The sequence below is a fragment of the Salvelinus sp. IW2-2015 genome, linkage group LG33 (assembly GCF_002910315.2).
Source record: "Salvelinus sp. IW2-2015 linkage group LG33, ASM291031v2, whole genome shotgun sequence".
Taxonomy (NCBI): domain Eukaryota; kingdom Metazoa; phylum Chordata; class Actinopteri; order Salmoniformes; family Salmonidae; genus Salvelinus; species Salvelinus sp. IW2-2015.
The window spans coordinates 16,644,400-16,665,552 of record NC_036872.1 but is presented as its reverse complement, the minus strand read 5'-3'; the positions used below and the strand labels follow the sequence as shown (position 1 = coordinate 16,665,552).

The 21,153-nt window shown below is 42.0% G+C and overlaps 1 protein-coding gene across 4 annotated transcripts in view; it reads right to left on the bottom strand.

Annotated features, from left to right (window-relative positions):
- Positions 1 to 20,807, bottom strand: part of fgfr1a (fibroblast growth factor receptor 1a) — a 41,877-nt gene extending 21,070 nt beyond the window's left edge. For all 4 annotated transcript variants that reach the window (XM_023978614.2, XM_070437026.1, XM_070437025.1 and 1 more), the window contains exons 1-2: positions 20,148 to 20,807; positions 6,825 to 7,005 (exon numbers count right to left, since the gene is read on the bottom strand). In XM_023978614.2, coding sequence (XP_023834382.1) covers positions 6,825 to 6,912 — 88 coding nt within the window. In that variant the 5' untranslated portion in view covers positions 6,913 to 7,005; positions 20,148 to 20,807. The remainder of the gene's footprint in view (positions 1 to 6,824; positions 7,006 to 20,147) is intronic.
- Positions 20,808 to 21,153: the final 346 nt, after the last annotated feature.

Genomic DNA, 21,153 nt, shown 5'->3' with positions numbered 1-21,153 from the left:
TAGGTACACTTCAACTGTGAGACGAAATCTAAAACAAAAATCCAGAAAATCACATTGTATGATTTTTAAGTAATTAATTTGCATTTTATTACATGACATAAGTATTTGATCACCTACCAACCAGTAAGAATTCCGGCTCTCACAAACCTGTAGTTTTTCTCTTAAGAAGCCCTCCTGTTCTCCACTCATTACCTGTATTAACTGCACCTGTTTGAACTCGTTACCTGTATAAAAGACACCTGTCCACACACTCAATCAAACAGACTCCAACCTCTCCACAATGGCCAAGACCAGAGAGCTGTTGTAAGGACATCAGGGATAAAATTGTAGACCTGCACAAGGCTGGGATGGGCTACAGGGCAATAGGCAAGCAGCTTGGTGAGAAGGCAACAACTGTTGGCGCAATTATTAGAAAATGGAAGAAGTTCAAGATGACGGTCAATCACCCTCGTCTGGAGCTCCATGCAAGATCTCACCTCGTGGGGCATCAATGTCATGAGGAAGGTGAGGGATCAGCCAGAACTACACAGCAGGACCTGGTCAATGACCTGAAGAGAGCTGGGACCACAGTCTCAAAGAAAACCATTAGTAACACACTACGCCATCATGGATTAAAATCCTGCAGCGCATGCAAGGTCCCCCTGCTCAAACCAGCGCATGTCCAGGCCCGTCTGAAGTTTGCCAATGACCATCTGGATGATCCAGAGGAGGAATAGGAGAAGGTCGTGTGGTCTGATGAGACAAAAATAGAGCTTTTTGGTCTAAACTCCACTCGCCGTGTTTGGAGGAAGAAGGATGATGAGTACAACCCCAAGACCCATCCCAACCGTGAAGCATGGAGGTGGAAACATCATTCTTTGGGATGCTTTTCTGCAAAGGGTCAGGACGAAATCACCGTATTGAGGGGAGGATGGATGGGGCCATGTATCGCAAGATCTTGGCCAACAACCTCCTTCCCTCAGTAAGAGCATTGAAGATGGGTCTGTCTGGGTCTTCCAGCATGACAACAAGAAACGAAACACACAGCCAGGGCAACTAAGGAGTGGCTCCGTAAGAAGCATCTCAAGGTTCCTGTGGTCTAGGCCAGTCTCCAGACCTGAACCCAATAGAAAATCTTTGGAGGGAGCTGAAAGTCCGTATTGCCCAGCGACAGCCCCGAAACCTGAAGGATCTGGGGAAGGTCTGTATGGAGGAGTGGGCCAAAATCCCTGCTGCAGTGTGTGCAAACATGGTCAAGAACTACAGGAAACGTATGAGCTCTGTAATTGCAAACAAAGGTTTCTGTACCAAATATTAAGTTCTGCTTTTCTGATGTATCAAATACTTATGTCATGCAATAAAATTRAAATTAATTATTTAAAAATCACACAATGTGATTTTCTGGATTTTTGTTTTAGATTCCGTCTCTCACAGTTGAAGTGTACCTATGATAAAAATTACAGACCTCTACATGCTTTGTAAGTAGGAAAACCTGCAAAATCGGCAGTGTATCAAATACTTGTTCTCCCCACTGTATATAGGCGTCCTTCCTAACGCAGTTGCCGGAGAGGAAGGAAACTGCTCAGGGATTTCACCATGAGGCCAATGGTGACTTTAAAACAGTTAGAGTTTAATGGCTGCGATAAGAGAAAACTGAGGATGGATCAACAACATCATAGTTACTCCATAATACTAACCTAAATGACAGAGTGAAAACAAGGAAGCCTGCACAGGATAAAAATATTCCAAAAACATGTATCCTGTTTGCAATAAGTAACTTAAGTAAAACTGCAAAAATAGGAAATTAACTTTATGTCATGAATACAAAGCGTCATACACTACATTGCCAAAAGTATGTGGACACATGCTCGTCAAACATCTCATTCCAAAGTCATGGGCATTAATATGGAGTTGGTCCGCCCTTTGCTGCCTCCACTCTTCTGGGAAGGCTTCCACTAGATGTTGGAACATTGCTGCGGGGACTTGCTGTAGCATTACATTTTCCCTTCACTGAAACTAAGAGGCATAGCCTAAAACTCTGAAAAACAGCCCCAGACCAAACTTTACAGTTGGCACTATGCATTTGGGCAGGTAGCATTCTCCTGGCATCTGCCAATCCCAGATTCGTCAGTCGGACTGCCAGATGGTGAAACGTGATTCATCACTCCAGAGAAAGCGTTTCTACTGCTTCAGAGTCCAACGGCGGCGAGCTTCACACCACTCCAGCCGACGCTTGGATCTTAGGCTTGTGTGCAGCTGCTTGTCCATGGAAACCCATTTCATGAAGCTCCTGACGAACAGTTATTGTGCTGACGTTGCTTCCAGAGGCAGTTTGGAACTCGGTAGTGAGTGTTGCAACCAAGGACAGACGATTTTTACACTTAGCGGTGCTGTTCTGTGAGCTTGTGTAGCCTACCACTTCACGGCTGAGCCGTTGTTGCTTCTAGACATTTCCACTTCACAATAACATAACTTACAGTTGACCGGGGCAGCTCTAGCAGAGCAGAGGTTTCACGAACTGACTTGTTGGAAAGGTGGCATCCTATTTTGGTGCCATATTGAAAGTCACTGAGCTCGTCAGTACCAGACAGTCTACTGCTTAATGTTTGTCTATGGAGATTGCATGGCCTTGTGCTCGATTTTATATACAAGTCAGCAACGTGTTTGGCTGAAATAGCCAAATTCACTAATTTGAAGGGGTGTCCATACACGTTTGGCCATGGAGTGTATTTGGGGCAAATCCAACAGAACACATCACTGAGTACCACTCTTCATATTTTCAAGCATGGTGGTGGCTGCATCATGTTATGGGTATGCTTGGTTTTTATTGGGGGGGGGGTAAATGTAATAGAGCTAAGCACAGGCAAACGAGTATTTCTCTTTGTATTTTCAAGTAAGTTATCTTAGCGCACTCACTATCTTGAGTGTTATGAACATGTGGAGGCTTGAGTATTTGTTTGTGGCTTGTTTGTCTGTGAGAAGGATTGGGATTAAAAGGCCCTCCCTAGAATTATATATTGTTTCCCAGTGGAATCTTTTGACTGTGCTGTCCTCCTGTCCTGAGGCCTAAAAACATGACAATTTCCACATAAGCTATTTTGTTTCCCACCCATGTGCAAAAAGAACGTGACCAAATGCTTCTACCGTGATGGTTTGTGGACAGCTGAAGCGATCAGTCCCCCAGCGGGAGAGCACAGGGAAAGGACTGGAGGAAATGCAGAAGGGGCCCTAGATAGTACCTGACCATTTGGGTATGAAAACTGTTTGGAGAAAGACAATGCATCATGCTCCCCACCACACTGGCAATATGTGACTTGTTTCAGGAAACTAGGCGTATGTCAAGCGTCACTACTTCACACGAGAGGCATTTGAACGTAAACTTAACTTTCTTTTAATCAAAACACGTTTTTTGGCAGAAATGCCTTCTGGAACATGTGAACTTAATAACCAACTTGTATGCCATCTGTAAATATGAATACAATTGTTACGTGACGAGCCTAGTTGGTTTAGCCACGGGAAAAGACTGGAACCTTCCAGCTAGCAATGATTGCCTGAGATAATGATGGGCTGGACATGCCGAGAGAGGAGTTGCGATTGGTCTGCCTCGTAGAACGCTTCAGTGTGTAACTGAAGGGCTGCTCAGTATGTGTAGGTAATCCTTTCTAACATAGCTTTTTTGAAAGATATCACAAATATCTGCAAAAGTGTTCCTCTACACTTTCTGGGGGACAGTTTTGAAATCAGTGGAATGCCTGGTCGAAGCAGAGTAGGATAGCTAAGGAGGTGGAGAACATTCTGGCATTTGATATGCGGGTGGAGTCGAAAAGAGAACACACAGAAGGCTGTTGTATTAAACACCCATCTCTGGATTACATTGTAATGACTCCCGAGTGGTGCAGCGGTCTAAAGCCCTGCATCTAAGTGCTAGAGGCGTTATAACAGACCCTGGTTCGATCCCAGGCTGTATCATAACTGGCCGTGTTCGGGAGTCCCATAGGGCGGCGCACAATTGGCCCAGCGTCGTCCGGGTTAGGGGAGGGTTTGGCCGGGGTAGGCCATCATTGTAAATAAGAATTTGTTCTTAACTGACTTGCCTAGTTAAATAAATACAAAAATAAGGGCATCCGTGACAGAGAAGGAGAAGCGTGCATCCATGTGTACGGGTAAGAGCATCTATCTAGCTACATTTTCAGATTTTAAACATTTAAGTTAAAGCGCATTTGATTTGGATAGAAAACACTCTGAAGTTTCTAAAACTGTTTGAATGATGTATGTGAGTATAACAGAACTCATATGGCAGGCAAAAACCTGAGAAGAAATCCAACCAGGAAGTGGGAAATCAGAGGTTGGTCGATTTTCAACTCAGCTCCTATTGAAGATACAGTGGGATATTGGTAATGTTGCACTTCCTAAGGCTTCCACTAGATGTCAACAATCGTTAGAACCTTGTCTGATGCCTCTACTGTTTAGTGGGACCGAATGAGAGGGGATTGAGTAAGGTCTACCATGACCTGAACATGCGCTGACCATGCGCGTTCATGTGAGAGCGAGCTCTGTTCCATCGCACTTCTGAAGACAAAGGAATTCTCCGGTTGGAACATTGAAGAATTATGTTAAAAACATCCTAAAGATTGATTCAATACTTCGTTTGTCATGTTTTTACAGACTGTAATATAACTTTTTTAACTTTTCGTCCGTACTTTCCGCTGGACTTGWKCGCGCGTCGTGAGTTTGGAAAGTGTACTGAACGCTAGAACAACAAGGAGGAATTTGGACATAAATGATGGACATTATCGAACAAAACAAACATTTCTTGTGGAACTTGGATTCATGGGAGTGCATTCTGATGAAGATCATCAAAGGTAAGTGAATGTTTATTATGTTATTTCTGACTTCTGTTGACTGCACAATATGGCGGATATATTTTTGTCTTGATTGGGCTCTGAGCGCCGACCTCAGATTATGCATAACATGCATAACAGTTGTATCTTTTAGCAATGTTTATTATGAGTATTCCTGTAAATTGATGTGGCTCTCTGCAAAATCACCGGATGTTTTGGAACTTCTGAACGTAACGCGCCAATGTAAACTCAGATTTTTTGATATAAATATGAACTTTACCGAACAAAACATACATGTATTGTGTAACATGAAGTCCTATGAGTGTCATCTGATGAAGATCATCAAAGGTTAGTGATTAATTTTTTATATATTTCTGCTTTTTGTGAATCCTCTCTTTGGCTGGAAAAATGGCTGTGTTATTCTGTGAATAGGCACTCACCTAACATAATCGTTTGGTTTGCTTTCGTCGTGAAGCCTTTTTGAAAATTGGACACTGTGGCTGGATTTACAACAAGCGTATCTTTAAAATGGTGTAAAATACATGTATGTTTGAGGAATTTTAATTATGGGATTTCTGTTGTTTTGAATTAGGCCCCCTGCAGTTTCACTGGCTGTTGAAGAGGTGAGACGCTACCGTCCCACGTACCCTAGAGAGGTTAATTAAAAGAGATGGGTGGGGCTAAAGCTTAAGAGGGTGTGAACTATGCTGAATGGGTGTAGACAAAGAAGAGCTCTACAGTACGTGTACCAAAACATTCAAGGGCCATTTTCTCAAAAGTTGATCAACTTTCACAGCAGAATTACTTTCACATTGTTCCTCAACTATAGTGTATGATATACAATTTTCTAGCTCTTAGTCTCTACTTTTATCCAATGTAAAAAACACAATTTCAAATGTTGCTACCTAAGACCGAATCGAGCGGTCACATATATCCTCCAGTCTCTCTCATTCTAGCTGTAAGAAAATACACTGTTTTCTTAAAAACCATATCTCTTTGGCTTAGAAAGGTCTCCAATGGTTCCAACCTTAAATAAAGTTTTTTTTTTTTTTTTTGTTGTACAGCTCATTTATAGTTTCTCTGGCAGTTAACTCTTCCCTCTGTGACAAAAAAAAAACATTTTCATAACAAAAGAGGAGAGGAAAGTAGCAGGAATTGCTAGCTATGTAGTGTAGCTGCCTGGGCCTGAGGCTACAGATGGGAGCTATTTACTCCCTCCCTGTCTCAGTGTTGGGATAAACACAGCTCTGCCTAGTTTTATTTTAAGGCTTACTGCCCAAAAAAAGACCATCTTTCATAAATTACTCTAATTATAATGCTGGGCTTTATTATATTCCATTTGCAGCACTCTACTTCCGATTCCAGAGTGTAAACACCCAAAACTATCCACCCACAAGTCCAGGCAGCCATTACACTATTGGAATTCAGCCCAAATAAACATTTTTCAGGATTCTATTTCAGTGACTCTATTCTGTTTTTTTCAGCTGAAAAGGCAACTTAGAAGTTAGCTATCTGAGCTTTACAAGAATATAAAAGAGTAGATACTGAAAGCATACAGCGAAATGTCTCCAGGGTTACAAATGCAGCCCTGTCGAGTTAGATCCAGTTGGGCTCCCTACATTACATCAAATACAGGGAAATGGGAGGGGGCTACACAGACTACAAAGAGAAAAACTTCAAACACTGGAAAAGTCTCCAGATTCTTGCACAGCTACAGAGACCAGAGGAATTAAAGAATTACTGGTAAAATGGAGTGCTTGTAAAATAAAATAACTACGTCATCTCATCTCTAAATCCATCTACGGATGTAAATTAATAATAAAAAAGACCAGCATATGACCCATTTCAAAAGGGTCTGGGATAAGAGCCAGTAAATATATTGTGGTTCATTTTGACTAGAAAACATGATGAAGAGAAATGTGACACACAAGAAGACATACATTTAGGTGATCGACTGGCGCCATATATGTGTATATTTTAAAAGAGGCCAGGCAGGAGCCTTACCTTCATCGGGGATGGCAGGCCGGGCCTGGGATGGTAAAATGTGGGGAAGCAAGGCCAGAACCACCAGCGTACTCCGCACCGCCAACATCCTGTGAGGGCCGCTACAGCTGTTGATTGCTCTGTGAATGGAATGCCATCGGGACCTCTGGGGAATCAGCACTGAGCCATTCACTGTGCCAACCTGGAGGAACAAAAACACCACAAGGTGAAACTGTGCTCACAAATGAGGCATGTCAAACACAAATGCGAAGTTATGAGCCTTTGTTGAGTGCCTTGCATAAAACGAGAGCTTTGAGAGTTAGCGTGCGGAGGAAGAGTAGATGCTGAGCTGTGCTGAAACACTCAGACGGATTTATCACAAGGGATCTATTGCATTTCATGTCAAACTCACTCATTATTTATGTAAAGACTAACACTGCACAATTGAGAATTAAGTACAGCAGATTTAAAAATTGTGTTAGAATTTTTTGGAACTGCATTGTTGGTTAAGGTCTTGTAAGTAAGCATTTCCTGGTAAGGTATAATACACCTGTTGTATGTGACAAATAAAGTTTGATTTGATAAAAATCAATTTTTTGGACAGTATGATTTTGAATTTCAAATGAGCTTGGTGGTTTGCATTTTCTGTAAATGCAGATAATCCCAGTGTGATAAGAAAATACAAACAAAGCATGCATCAGATTGTTCAGGTATTACAAAACAAATAAGTGAAATTGTATTACGTAGTTCTAAACAAGTAAGAACAAAAGAAACAAAGAGGCATGATACATTTTCATGGTCTGTACGTAATAGTATTACTACATACAAACCCTGGGAGGCGAGATTCAAATGTTTCACTGTCAAACCCATACAGCTAGTCTCTAATTACACAGAGGAAAAAGGTTATTTTAACAAAAGGTATTTCTATGCAACAGTATCTAAAAAAAAAACTTTCACAACCAGTAACTTTAAATAAGCGTGTTCTAAAAAAAAGGCAACAATGAGTGTTAGTCATCTTCTTGCCAAGATACAACAAGGACGATACAATTAAGAATGAAGAGAGGAAACAAAAGGTGAATTCCTATAGGGATTCATGAAAGGCGATAGATAACTGGGCAGGCAGAGCTAATGTCACGGGACAGGGGGGGATGGGTAATCCAAGAGCATTGAGAGTATTGCTCCCCCATGGCTGTCGATGGCATAATGAAGCTGAGGACGTGTTGTAAATAGGCACGCTGCTGTGGGTGACCCTCACATGCACATCTGCTCGCCCCATCACCCTGCAGCATCTGGCCAGGGAGATTAACACTTGCCCCTAATTCCCATAATCCCCCTTTAGGAATTTGTTAAAGGACCCCAAAACTCAGGGTTGTTATGTGATACCCCTGTAGAGAGGCAGCCAAGACGTAGTTTCCACACTTACAGATCTATCACCTAACAGTTGGTTTTGGCCCCAACCCCCATTTGTTCTCATGCCTGTCAAGTGGTGTGAAACAAATGTTTGTTGTAGGGTGCAGGCTTCTGAGAACTAGCCTAACTGTTGCATTAAAACATTCATGAAGTAGGCTATACACAATAAACGTACAGTTTGTCCAAAGTATCAAGCATTAAAAGACATATGGAAATATGAATAATCTCTAGAATGAATCAGCAATAAACGTGAGGAGATATAGGATGTGTCAGTGCATGTGGTGACAGTCTACATAGTTCACTTATGGAAAAGCAGGTTGGTGTGATACAGATTCTACAGATCCAAGCAAATCAGAAAAGTATCTATGGGAAACATCCAGTGGAGGTCAGGTCATCCCCATGACTCGACAGAGGAATAATGTTCAGTCAATTCTGATGGTCTTCATAAGTGTTCTCCACTTAAACATGTTCCTTGTACTGTCATCTAAAGAAATTCTATTTCACTTTCCAAGAATGGCCCAGTGTTCCGGCAGCTGAGTTGGATCAGAGGGTCCCGGGGGATAAAGGAGTTTGGTCATCACAGGCCCGTAAGCAGTGAGTCAGTGCCTGGTCAGGCTCCAAGTATCCACTTCAGCTGCCAGACAGAAGTCCACACAGCCAACCACGTTCCCAGAGCGCGACCACTACACAACGTTTCATGATGAAGGAACAAATGGGGTCTTCGGGGAGTGAAATATGATGCAACGGCCCACTTCCAAGTTTGTCAAGTGCAACCTGTGTTTTTACTGTAGGCCTATGCTAAAAACATACCGCACAAGACACACACTAATGGTGAGTGGTTAATGTTTTCTGAATATTACGTAAATCAGAAAAACCCATCACCTTTGACGGTTATTTTTAAGTTCACATAAAAAGGGATAATTGACATGGACAAAGTGTTCAGGCCTAGGTTGTGGTCAGCTAGTCTTTTCTGGGACCTGACAAGACATTTTGAGAAAAGCACACAAAATAGGAACAAGACATGAAATTTATTTATTCTCAGCATTTCCTACAACTAAGGAGAATAACAGTCATTGACATATTATGCATTGTGAGTCTGCAGCAACGCTTGACCTGTGTAAAAATATCCTCATCTCATGGATGTTACAAAAGATGTAGCCTCTGACAGTTGACACCAACATTGTTTTTATGGGTCCTTGAAATGGGACCCTAAGGCTGCAATTACACTGAAAGTAAGCAGACATTCATCCAAGTTAACAAAAACATTTTCTCCCAAACAATAGCTGTGGTGGGTCACTGCTCATCGTGTCACATAGCCTCCACTGAATTTACGATCACACTGAATCCACTGCGCCAAACTAGTTGAGACAGAGATGAGCTGGTGGATCAATGAGCAATGAAGTTTACACAAGAGTGTTGAGTTCTGCAAAAACAACACTTTTATAGAGAGACAGAAATCTGAGAAGATAAAACGTGAAGTTATTAAGAAATCAGAATGCTCTGCCTTCACATTGACAATGAAAAGTTATGGTGCATTTATTTTCCTTCCCACCCAAACATGCAGAGACAGGGTATAAGCCCAAGCATGGCCCCGTAATTACTGTTCACTGTATCCATCCATCCATGCATGAAATTCCTTAGCTCTCCGTTTGATTCTGTAGTACAACCCCACTAATTTCTCCACTCCCAGCGCCAGTCTACTGTGCAGATTCACCAAGCTTCTCTACATGGGGGTTCAAGTTGAACTTTTATTAGTCGTATGTACATGAAGAACAAAATAAACAATAGGAGAGCACTTAATAAACGTAACTAAACATATTTGTATTGCCGCACAAATGTTTTGGGTATGAGCCCGTCTTCAGCATGCATAGGAGGCAATGTTACGACAACAATACAGGCCACACACAGGTGGGTATAATTATAGATTCACAATGTCAGTATTACCCCAATCAAGAGATCCCAGCAGAGGGAGTTGTGGGGGAAACATGAATAAATATATATACATACATACAGTACATTATGATGTTAAAGCCTATAGGAGGGTATATTTGGCCTACAAATGTATAGCCTTCCACAAAAACAAGAAAAGGAACATAACTCATTGAGACCTGCTGGGGCAAGATTGCCCAAGTGGTCCAACCAATATGTCTCTCTTTGGAGAAGTAATTTATCCCAATCTCCTCCCCTACATGGCATCTTTGAAATTTCAATGCCCATAGAACGCAAGGCACTTAGTTCATGATTATGGCTATTGAAATGCGAGGTTGCAAATGGAGCTCTTATGCTCAAAAAACCCTTGTCTTCAGTTCCCGTTTGGTCTTACCCACATAATAAAAATAGATCAAATCAAATGTATTTGTCACATGCCACGAATACAACAGGTATCAACTTTAGTGAAATGCTTACTTACGAGCCATTGCCCAACAATGGATTTGTTTTTAAGGAAATAGTAACACAATAAAATAACGTTATATACAAGGATTACCGGTACTGAGTCAATGTGCAGAGGTACGAGGCAGTTGAGGTAATAGGCACATGTAGGTAGGGGTAAAAGTGACTGCACAATCAGGATAGACAGAGTAGCAGCAGCGTATGTGAAAAGTGTGTAAGTGTGTCAACATGGACAGTACCAGTCAAAAGTTTGGACACACCTACTGATTCAAGGGTTTTCTTTATTTTTTACTATTTTCTAAATTGTAGAATAATCGCACTTGTTGGCTTCGCTCTGCGGTCCAACTCGTCCAAAACCATCTCAACTGGGTTGAGGTCAGGTGATTGTGGAGGCCAGGTCATCTGATGCAGCACCCCAACACTCTCCTTCTTGGTCTAATAGCCCTTACACAACCTGGAGGTGTGTTGGGTCATTGTCATGTTGAAAAACAAATGATAGTCCCACTACGCTTAAACCAGATGGGATGGTGTATCGCTGCAGAATGCTGTGGTAGCCATGCTGATTAAATTTTCCTAGAATTCTAAATAAATCACAGACAGTGTCACCAGCAAAGCACCCCAACACCATCACACCACCATGCTTCAGGGTGGGAACCACACATGCAGAGATCATCCATTCATCTAATCTGTGTCTCATAAACACACGGCGGTTGGAACCAAAATCTCAAATTTGGACTCATCAGAACAAAAAGGACAGATTTCCACCGGTCTAATGTCAATTGCTCGTGTTTCTTGGCCCAAGCAAGTCTCTTCTTCATATTGGTGTCCTTTAGTAGTGGTTTCTTTGCAGCAATTTGACCATGAAGGCCTGATTCACGCAGTCTCCTCTGAACAGTTGATGTTGAGATGTGTCTTGAACTCTGAAGCATTTATTTGGGTGCAGTTAACTCTAATGGAGTTATTAACTCTGGGTCTTCCTTTCCTGTGGCGGTCCTCATGAAAGCCAGTTTCATCATAGCCGTTGATGGTTTTTGCGGGTGCACTCAAAGTTCTTGAAATATTCCGTATTGACTGACCTTCATGTCTTAAAAGTAATGATGGACTGTCATTTCTCTTTGCTTATTTGAGCTGTTCTTGCCATAATACAGATTTGGTGTTTTACCAAATAGGGCTATCTTCTGTATACCACCCCTACCTTGTCACAACACAACTGATTGGCTCAAACGCATTAAGAAGGAAAGAAATTCCACAAATGAACTTTTAACAAGGCACTCCTGTTAATTGAAATGCATTCCAGGTGACTACCTCATGAAGCTGTTTGAGAGAATGCCAATAGCGTGCAAAGCTGTCATTAAGGCAGAGGATGGCTACTTTGAAGAATGTCAAATATATTTTGATTTGTTTAACACTTTTTTGGTTACTACATGATTAAATTTGTCTAATTTCACATATAGTAAAAAATAAACAAAAACCCTGGAATGAGTAGCTGTGTCCAAACTTCTGACTGGTACTGTATGTGAGAGTGTGTGTGGCGTCGATATGCATGTGTGTGTTTTGTGTTTGAGCATATGTGTGTGTGAGCGTGTGTATGTTGGTTTAGTATATGTGAGTGTGTGGGTAGAGTCTGGAGAATGTGCATAGAGCCAGTTCAAAAAAAGAGTCAATGCAAAAAAAGGAGTTCAACGCAAATAGTCCGGGTAACCATTTGATTAACTGTTCAGCAGTCTAATGGCTTGGGGGTAGAAGCTGTTCAGGAGCCTTTTGGATGCCAGACTAAACCCTCCAGTACCACTTGCCGTGAAGTAGCAGAGAGAACAGCCCATGAATTGGGTGGCTGGAGTCTGAACAGTTTTAGGGCCTTCCTCTGACACCGCCTGGTATAGAGGTCCTGGATGGCAGGGAGCGCCTTGCAGTTAGATGTCAACCAGTTGCCATACCAAACGGTGATGTAGCAGAACTTTGAGGATCTGAGGGCCCATGACAAATATTTTCAGCCTCCTGAGGGGGAAGAGGCATAGTCTTGCCCTCTTCATGACTGTGTTGGTGTGTTTGGACCATGATAGGTCCTTAGTGATGTAGACACAGAGGAACTTGAAGCTCTCGACCCGCTCCACTACAGCACTGTCGATGTGAACGGGGGCGTGCTCGGCCCTCCATTTTCTGTAGTCCACAATCAGCTCCTTTGTCTTGCTGACATTGAGGGAGAGGTTGTTGTCCTGGCACCACTCCTGCCAGGTTTCTGACCTCCTTCCTGTAGGCCATCTCATCGTCGATCAGGCCGACCACCGTTGTGTCGTCTGCAAACTTAATGATGGTATTGGAGTCATGCACGGCCACGTAGTCGTGGGTGAACAAGGAGTACAAGAGGGGACTAAGTATGCCCATCTGAGAGGCCCCCGTGTTGAGGGTTAGCATGGCGTATGTGTTGTTGCCTACCCTTACCACCTGGGGATGGGCCGTAAAGAAGTCTTGGATTCAGTTGCAGAGGGAGGTGTTTAATCCCAGGGTCCTTAGCTTAGTGATGAGCTTGGAGGGCACTACGGTGTTGAACACTGAGCTGTAGTCAATGAACAGCATTCTCAAGTAGGTGTTCCTTTTGTCCAGGTGGGAAAGGGCAGTGTGGAGTACAATAGAGATTGCGTCATCTCTGGATCTGTTGGGGCGATATGCAAATTGAAGTGGATCCAGGCTGTCTGGGATGATGGTGTTGATGTGAGCCATGATCAGCCTTTGAAAGCATTTCATGGCTACAGATGTGAGCTCTAAGGGGTGATAGTCATTTAGACATGTTACCTTGGCATTCTTGGGCACAGAGACAAACTTCCGGTTTGAGTTTTTAAGCAGGAATCAGGGGGATAGAGTTATGGTCAGATTTACCAAATGGAGGGCGAGGGAGAGATTCGTATGCATCTCTATGCGTGGAGTAGTGATCTACAGTTTTTCGCCTCTAGTTGCACAGGTGACATGCTGGTAGAAAATAGGTCAAACGGATTTCAGTTTTCCTACATTAGAATTACCGGCCACTAGGAGCGCCGCCTCTGGGTGAGCATTTTCTTGTTTGCTTATGGCGCTATACAGCTTGTTGAGGGCGGTCTTAGTGCCATCATCAGTTTATGGTGGTAAATAGACCACTAAGTAAATAGTACTGTATACAGCTTATCAAGAGGTATTCTCCTGATTGGAGCAGAAACTCGAAACTTCATTAATATTAGAGATCGAGCACCAGCTGTTAACAATGAAACACCCCCCCCCCCCCCCCCCCAACCTTACCTGAATCTGCCGTTCTGTCCTGCCGATGTATAGAAAAACAGCTGTGTATATGTTTTGCATGTTCAGCCATGAATAACACCGGATATTACAGTTCTTCAGATCACGTTGATAGGATAGTCTCAAACGGCGCTCGTCTAGTTTATTCTCTAGTGACTGCACATTCGTCAATGGAACGGAGGCTAGAGGCGGTTTCAGGTATCGTCAGGTATCCCGCACGCCGGACTCTATAACGCCTTTTTAATTGAGTGTCAGGGATTTGGGCCTGGTCCTGGATGAGCAGTTTGTTCTTCGCTTCCGACTCACTGAAGTAGAAATCTTCATCCAAATTGAGGATAGTGATCACTGTTGATGTCCAGAAGCTCTTTACAGTCATAGGAAACGATGGCGGGAACTTTTTATGTACATAAAAAGGTAAGATCAGCGGGAAAAAAACAGCACAAAATAGCACAATTGGTCAGGAGCCCGTAAAAAGACTGCTGTGCCATTCAGTTAGAGGAACACTTAAGGAGATATACAACATATTTCATGTTACAGGTTATTCAACCTCAAACCTTTATCCTGTCACCCGAATAGAATGGATAAGAGAGCTCCCTCTGATCATGGCATAACAGTGAACGTAGTTGTGACAAGGGAAATTGCCACCTAGAATGATAGACATGAAATGCTATGCTTTTTTGGGGGGGCAAATCTGACCTTAAGCAATTCTTTAAATTTGAGGGTCTTTTATAGGAAAAACCTCAGGACGGATTCAAACGCTTTACCAAAACTGGGGTCGCTGTGAAATAATGCGCCAATTTCTATTAACCACTTCCTTGATCGACCAGGAAATGGGACGGTAGGTGGACAACAAAGTTGCAGAGGGAGGAGAGGAATTCCTTTCAAGTGGTTGCAATAATGCATTGTAATGTGTGTGTAGCATGTATGAGTGCCTTCAGAAAGTATGCATACTCCTTGACTTATTCCACATTATCTTGTTACAGCCTGAATTCAAAATTTATTAAATATATTTTCTCACCCATCTACACACAACACCCCATAATGACAAAATTAAAACATGCTAGAAACCTTTACGCATTTATTGACAATTTAAGACAGAAATATCCCATTTACATAAGTATTCAAACCCCTGAGTCAAACCCCTGAATCACCTTGGCAGCGCTTACAGCTGTGAGTCTTTCTGGGTACATTTCTAAGAGCTTTTCACACCTGGATTGTACAATAGTTGCACATTATTCTTTAGAAAATTCTTTAAGCTCTGTCAAGTTGGTTGTCGATCACTGCTAGACAGCCATTTTTAAGTCTTTCCATAGATTTTCATATCGATTTAAGTCAAAACTAACTAGGCCACTCAGGAACATTCAATATACTCATTGGTAAGTAACTCCAGTGTAGATTTGACCATGTGTTTTAGGTTATTGTCATGCTGAAAGGTGAATTTGTCTACCAGTGTCTTTTGGAAAGCAGACAGAAACAAATTTTCCTCTAGGATTTTGCCTGTGCTTAGCTCTATTCAGTTTTATCCCAAATCCCTCCCTAGTCCTTGCCGATTACTTTTATACCCTTATTTTACCAGGTGAGTTGAATGAGAACACATTCTCATTTACAGCAATGACCTGGGGAATAGTTACAGGGGAGAGGAGGGGGGATGAATAAGCCAAATGGAAACTGGGGATGATTAGGTGGCCATGATGGTATGAGGGTCAGATTGAGAATTTAGCCAGGACACGGGAGTTAACAACCCTACTCTTACAATAAGTGCCATGCGATCTTTAGCTACCACAGATAGTCAGGACACCAGTTTAACGTCCCATCCGAAAGGCGGCACCTTATATAGAGCAATGCCCCCAATCACTGCCCTGGGGAATTGGGATAATTATTTATTTTTTAGACCAGAGGAAAGAGTGCCTCCTAATGGCCCTCCAACACCACTTCCAGCAGCATCTGGTCTCCCATCCAGGGACCAACCCTGCTTAGCTTCAGAGGGATGTAGGGTGTTATGTTGCTGGCTAAAGCATACCCATAACATGATGCAGCCACCACCATGCTTGAAAATATGAATGTGGTACTCAGTGATGTGTTGCTGAATTTGGATTTCCAAACATAATGCCTTGTATTCAGGACAAAGATAATTTATTTGCCCGTTTATATTGCAGTTTTACTTTAGTGCCTTAATGCAAACAGGATGCATGTTTTGGAATATTTGTATTCCTTACAGGCTTCCTTTTTTCACTTAGGTTAGTATTGTGGAGTAAATACAATGTTATAGATCCATCCTCAGTTCTCTTATTACATCCATTGAACTCCGTAACTGTTTTAAAGTCACCATTGGCCTCATGGTTAAATCCCTGAGCGGTTTCCTTCCTCTGTCAACTGAGTTAGGAAAGATGCCTGTATCTTTGTAGTGACTGGGTGTATTGATACACCATCCAAAGTGTAATTAATAATTCACCTTGCTCAAAGGGATATTCAATGTCTGCATTTTCTTTGTTTGTTTTACCTATCTACCAATAGGTGCTCTTCTTTGCGAGGAAAACCTCCCTGGTCTTTGTGGTTGAATCTGTGTTTGAAATTCACTGCTCAACTGAGGGGCTTACAGATAAATGTATGCTTGGGGTACAAAGAGGTGGTAGTGACTAAAAAAGTCATGTTAAACACTATTGCATACAGAGTGAGTCCATGCAACTTATTGGGACTTAAGCTCATTTTTACTCTTGAACTTATTTAGGCTTGCCATAACAAAAGGTGTTGAATATTTATTGACTCAAGAAATTTCAGCTTTTCATTTTGTATTAATTTGTCAAATCAGAATTCCATTTTGACATTATGGGGTATTGTGTGTAGGCCAGTGACACAAAATCTATATTTAACCCATTTAAAATGCAGGCTGTAACACAACAAAATGTGGAAAAAGTCAAGGGGTGTGAATACTTTCTGAAGGCACTGTATGTCTAGGTGCGTGTGTGTGCTAAGGTGCAGGGAGTCAGTGCAGGTGCTCAGTTCAACCCAACAGTAAGGGAGTGAACAGCTTGTGGATGGGGTGTGTGGGGTCCTTGATGATGCTATTGGGCTTCCTCAGGCACCATTTTGTGTAGATGTCCTGGATGGGTGGGAACACGACCACAGTGATATACTGAACCTTCTTCACCACCTGCTGGAGAGCCTTGCGGTCATGGACAGAGCAATTCCCGTACCAGGCTGTGATGCAACTGGTCAGGACACTCTCGATGGTGCAGTAGTAGTATTTGGAGAGGACGTGGCTGGCATGACAAATTTCTTCAGCCACTCACGACAAGTGGTGGTGTTGTTGGTCCATGTCAAATCCTCGGTGATGTGGACTTTCTCAACTGCAGTCCCGTTGATATGGACCAGGGCGTATTCCCTCCTCTGCTTCCTGTAGTCAACAATCAACTCCTTTGTTTTGCTGATGTTGAGGGAGAGGTTGTTGTCCTGGAACCACAATGCCAGTTCACTTACCTTCTTAAATTTGTCAATTCCACCCAGTTATGATGCTTTCACATGACGGCAACAGTCAGATTTGTTAGGTCCTTCGAATTCTCCCAAGTGTACAACTATTTTTAGTTATTATGCACACTCATTATTGTATTGTAGCTGATCTCCATTTCAAAAGATGTGTAACTTCAGTCTATTTTTTCACATACACGGAGTAAACCAAACATTAGAAACACTACCATACCCCATTCAAAAGGCACTTAAATATTTTGTCTTGCCCATTCACCCTCTGAGTGGCACACATACATAATCCATGTCTCAATCAATGTCTCAATAGAAAAATAAATAGCAAACCCACAATGCCCTTCACAAATTGGTCACCACTGCCTTGTGGAGGAATTTAGGAAGTGGTTGAAGGGAATGCTGGGAGATTTGGCGTCACCGTTGACCTTTTTAAACGTGTTGGCTGGAGTTTTACTGTTCTCTATTGCCAGGGAAGGAGAGTTGTGACAGGTCGAGTGTGACTCTGGCAAATAGTATTAAAAATCCTTATTTAACCTGTCTCCTCCCCTTGATCTACACTGATTGAAGTGGATTTAACAAGTGACATCAATAAGGGATCATAGCTTTCCCCTGTATTCACCTAGTCAGTGTTCTTAATGTTTTGTAAACTCAGTGTAAATTATACATAATCTACATTCGAGAACATCTTGATAAGTTATTTAACGCCACAACTTTCCACATCAACAGCAAGCAACAATAATGATGTGCCAACCCAGCAACTCAGTAAATTAGAGGGCAGGAAAACTCTTAACTTCCTTTCCTACAGCTCAACAGAACAACTGTTTTCATGGTGAACTCCTTAAGGGAATGCCTCTTAGCTCAACCATCCATCCTCTCCCTCTCATTTCAAACCAACTTGGAAGTAACATTTTAGGGTGCATTGACGCTATCCATTCTTAACCTGCTTCCAAAGAAAGGCAGCATCCGCAACACTAAAATTGGCAAAGCGGGCTTTAGGAGCGGACAGATGATTTCACGTAGTGAGTTTCACTGAGGTGTACCTGTACTACAGAAAGTGATGGGAGACATTTTTCTTGCAACACATAGGCTACAAGGATGATACCCAGATGGAGCGTCATGGACATTATCCTTTACCTTAATTCACATAGCAAGAGATGGTAGATCTCAGTCAGTTGTTTTCAAGAAGAGTCACAAGTAAGGATTAATCGGCAAACAGCACGGTCACCTGTTCGCATTGTATATGCTATTCTCCCAGTAAGTATGCACCCCTACCTGGGATTGACAACTGAGGGGCCGAAATCAAAACCTGTAACTGAAACCTCTAAGCAGTGTTCTTGTACAGCAAGAAAGCCTAATTCAATCAATATGCATTTGAGAGCATGTTTGTAAGTGGCTCTGGATAAGAGCGTATGCTAAATGTAAATGTTTGTTTCGCACTAAACACTTTTGTTGTGTACATTCAACATGTGCATTCTTGCTACTGCATGTCATTTTTGACTGAGCTCATTCTCGAAAACCCGTTTATAGTTTTCTTGTTTTTGTTTAACAGAACACCTCTGGAGTACTGAAGCACCTTTCCCTAAAAACTATCCAAAGATGCTGAATCTGAGGGAGATGGACTATGATGGTGTAGTGATTTGGCTGGAGTAAATCAGGATTCTTCCCTCTTGAAAAGATTGGGGATGTTAGGATGGGTGATGACTTCATGACTCCACTGGAAATGTTGCAGAGAAAATAAGTGATGTGCTATATATAGAGAGCAGGGGCGTGGTGAACCCCTTAGTCTTATCTCTTCTAAAGCAAAAGGTGAACCTTTAAAGTATGACACCCTCATTTTTTAAAGGTAAGGGCACCTACTTCCAATCTCGCTGGTGTAAATGAACCATGCTAAGGAAACTAAAACTGTTCTTCAGATATTCATTTCAGATGATTGGCTATTTTGAAGATGCACTCAAGCAAATTCTTGCGCAAAAGTGTTTTATGTCAAAACAAGCACCGACTTGTAGTTGTAATTTGTCAGTAACACAGGTGAGGGAGGAAAAGGCTATAGAATATCTCTGGTAAAGCTTGGGAATGACAAACAATGATCAAATCAAACATTGTAAAGAAAACAGAGTAAAATACATTGCATAGCCACCATGCCCTAACATTTCTTGATTTAAAATGCAAACCGATGCACAACCCTATGCCAAATGTATTTACATTTTGCATGTCACACTGACCTAGGGTAATTTGAATCTTAATGTAAGCTTATGCGTGGGCTAATTGAAGAGATCAAGCAAGAAAGTCACAATAAATTCCAACAAATACTGACAACTTTAATGTTATCTCTCTAAGTGTTAGCAGTGGTGACTGAGCGTCCACAGATGGCAACTTAATTGCCCCCCACTCTTCCCAACCAATTAAGCACATGAAAAACAAATTAAAATACAAAACTACCACCAAATGTTAATAAATTGTCAACCGACTTCACAGGAGGGAAAACAAAATTCTTAAATCTGTGAAAAATGAGAAAAGAAAAGCTCTAGTCACGTCATTAGTGTCAGGGTTTGTTTCCAAACTAGAAACACATGCCCTCTAAAGCCTCCATATAGGAGGGGGGACTAGTGCTACTACAGACTATAAAAAACACTAACAAAATGTCCTTGCTGAGACCTGTGTGTATCTGTCAAAATGTGGATACCTGATACTGATCTAAATCATAATAGATACCTCCCTAAAAGTTATTCTAACCGCACGCTCTGTGCCGAACATGTAGCCTTAAGTAATGATCCCAATTCCCACCTTGAAAAAACCTACCTTCTTGAGGGTCGACGAAACAGCCAGCGTAGAAAAATGTCGTACTCAGAGTGCGAGATTTGATGTTAGAACTTTACAAAAGCTTTTATATCCAACGTCGTTAACTTTAGCCCGTAAAGACGCTCCAATATTAAAAGGAAACTTTTAGAAGATATTTGCCTTTACCCACGTTTACCCTACTTGCCCAAAATAAAAGAAAATCCGCAAGGCATCAAAAGAAAAATCGCTCCTGAGAAAAGCGTGCCCCAATCCCAGATCATAGAACTCAAAATGTCAGTAGCTACGTAGAAAGAGGAAAACATTTAGCATAGGCCTACATCGGCTACAATAAAATATGATTACATCTAGTTGTACTTTTGTCACAAATCTCCCCTACTCCAGTTCTAATAGATTTTAGAATCGATAGAAGATCCGTTCGTCGTTTTTCATAAATCCATTTACTCACTAAGAAAAAGTCAAACAGGCTCAAATATTCCTTTACTATGATTTTGCTGTCCGAAAGACCAGAGGGTAAATGTATTAAAAATAATAATAATTGTGCGCTCATGCCTATCTAACTTCTCTCGACTCAGGCTTCTCCTCACCACCCCGGGTCAAATGACTGCATAGACAACGAGATTCCGGACTCGTGGAAGCCTTCCCCCCTAGCATCGCATAGCAAATGCCTTTTCGCATCACTCGGATTGAAGAAACCTGGCTCCCCCTGCCATCCCATCCGCAACACCGCTGTAGCGTACCCATAGAGGACTATAGTGCCCAAAAAACCTATTTTAGCACGGACAGCGCCATTGATACTACTATGTGCCAGATGTTAATTACAATTTTTTTTTTTACCTTTATTTAACTAGGCAAGTCAGTTAAGAACAAGTTCTTATTTACAATGACGGCCTACCTGGTTAACTGCCTTGTTCAGGGGGAGAATGAAAGATTTTGTATCTTGTCAGCTCGGGGATTCGATCCAGAAACCTTCCGGTTATTGACCCAACACTCTAACCACTAGCCTACC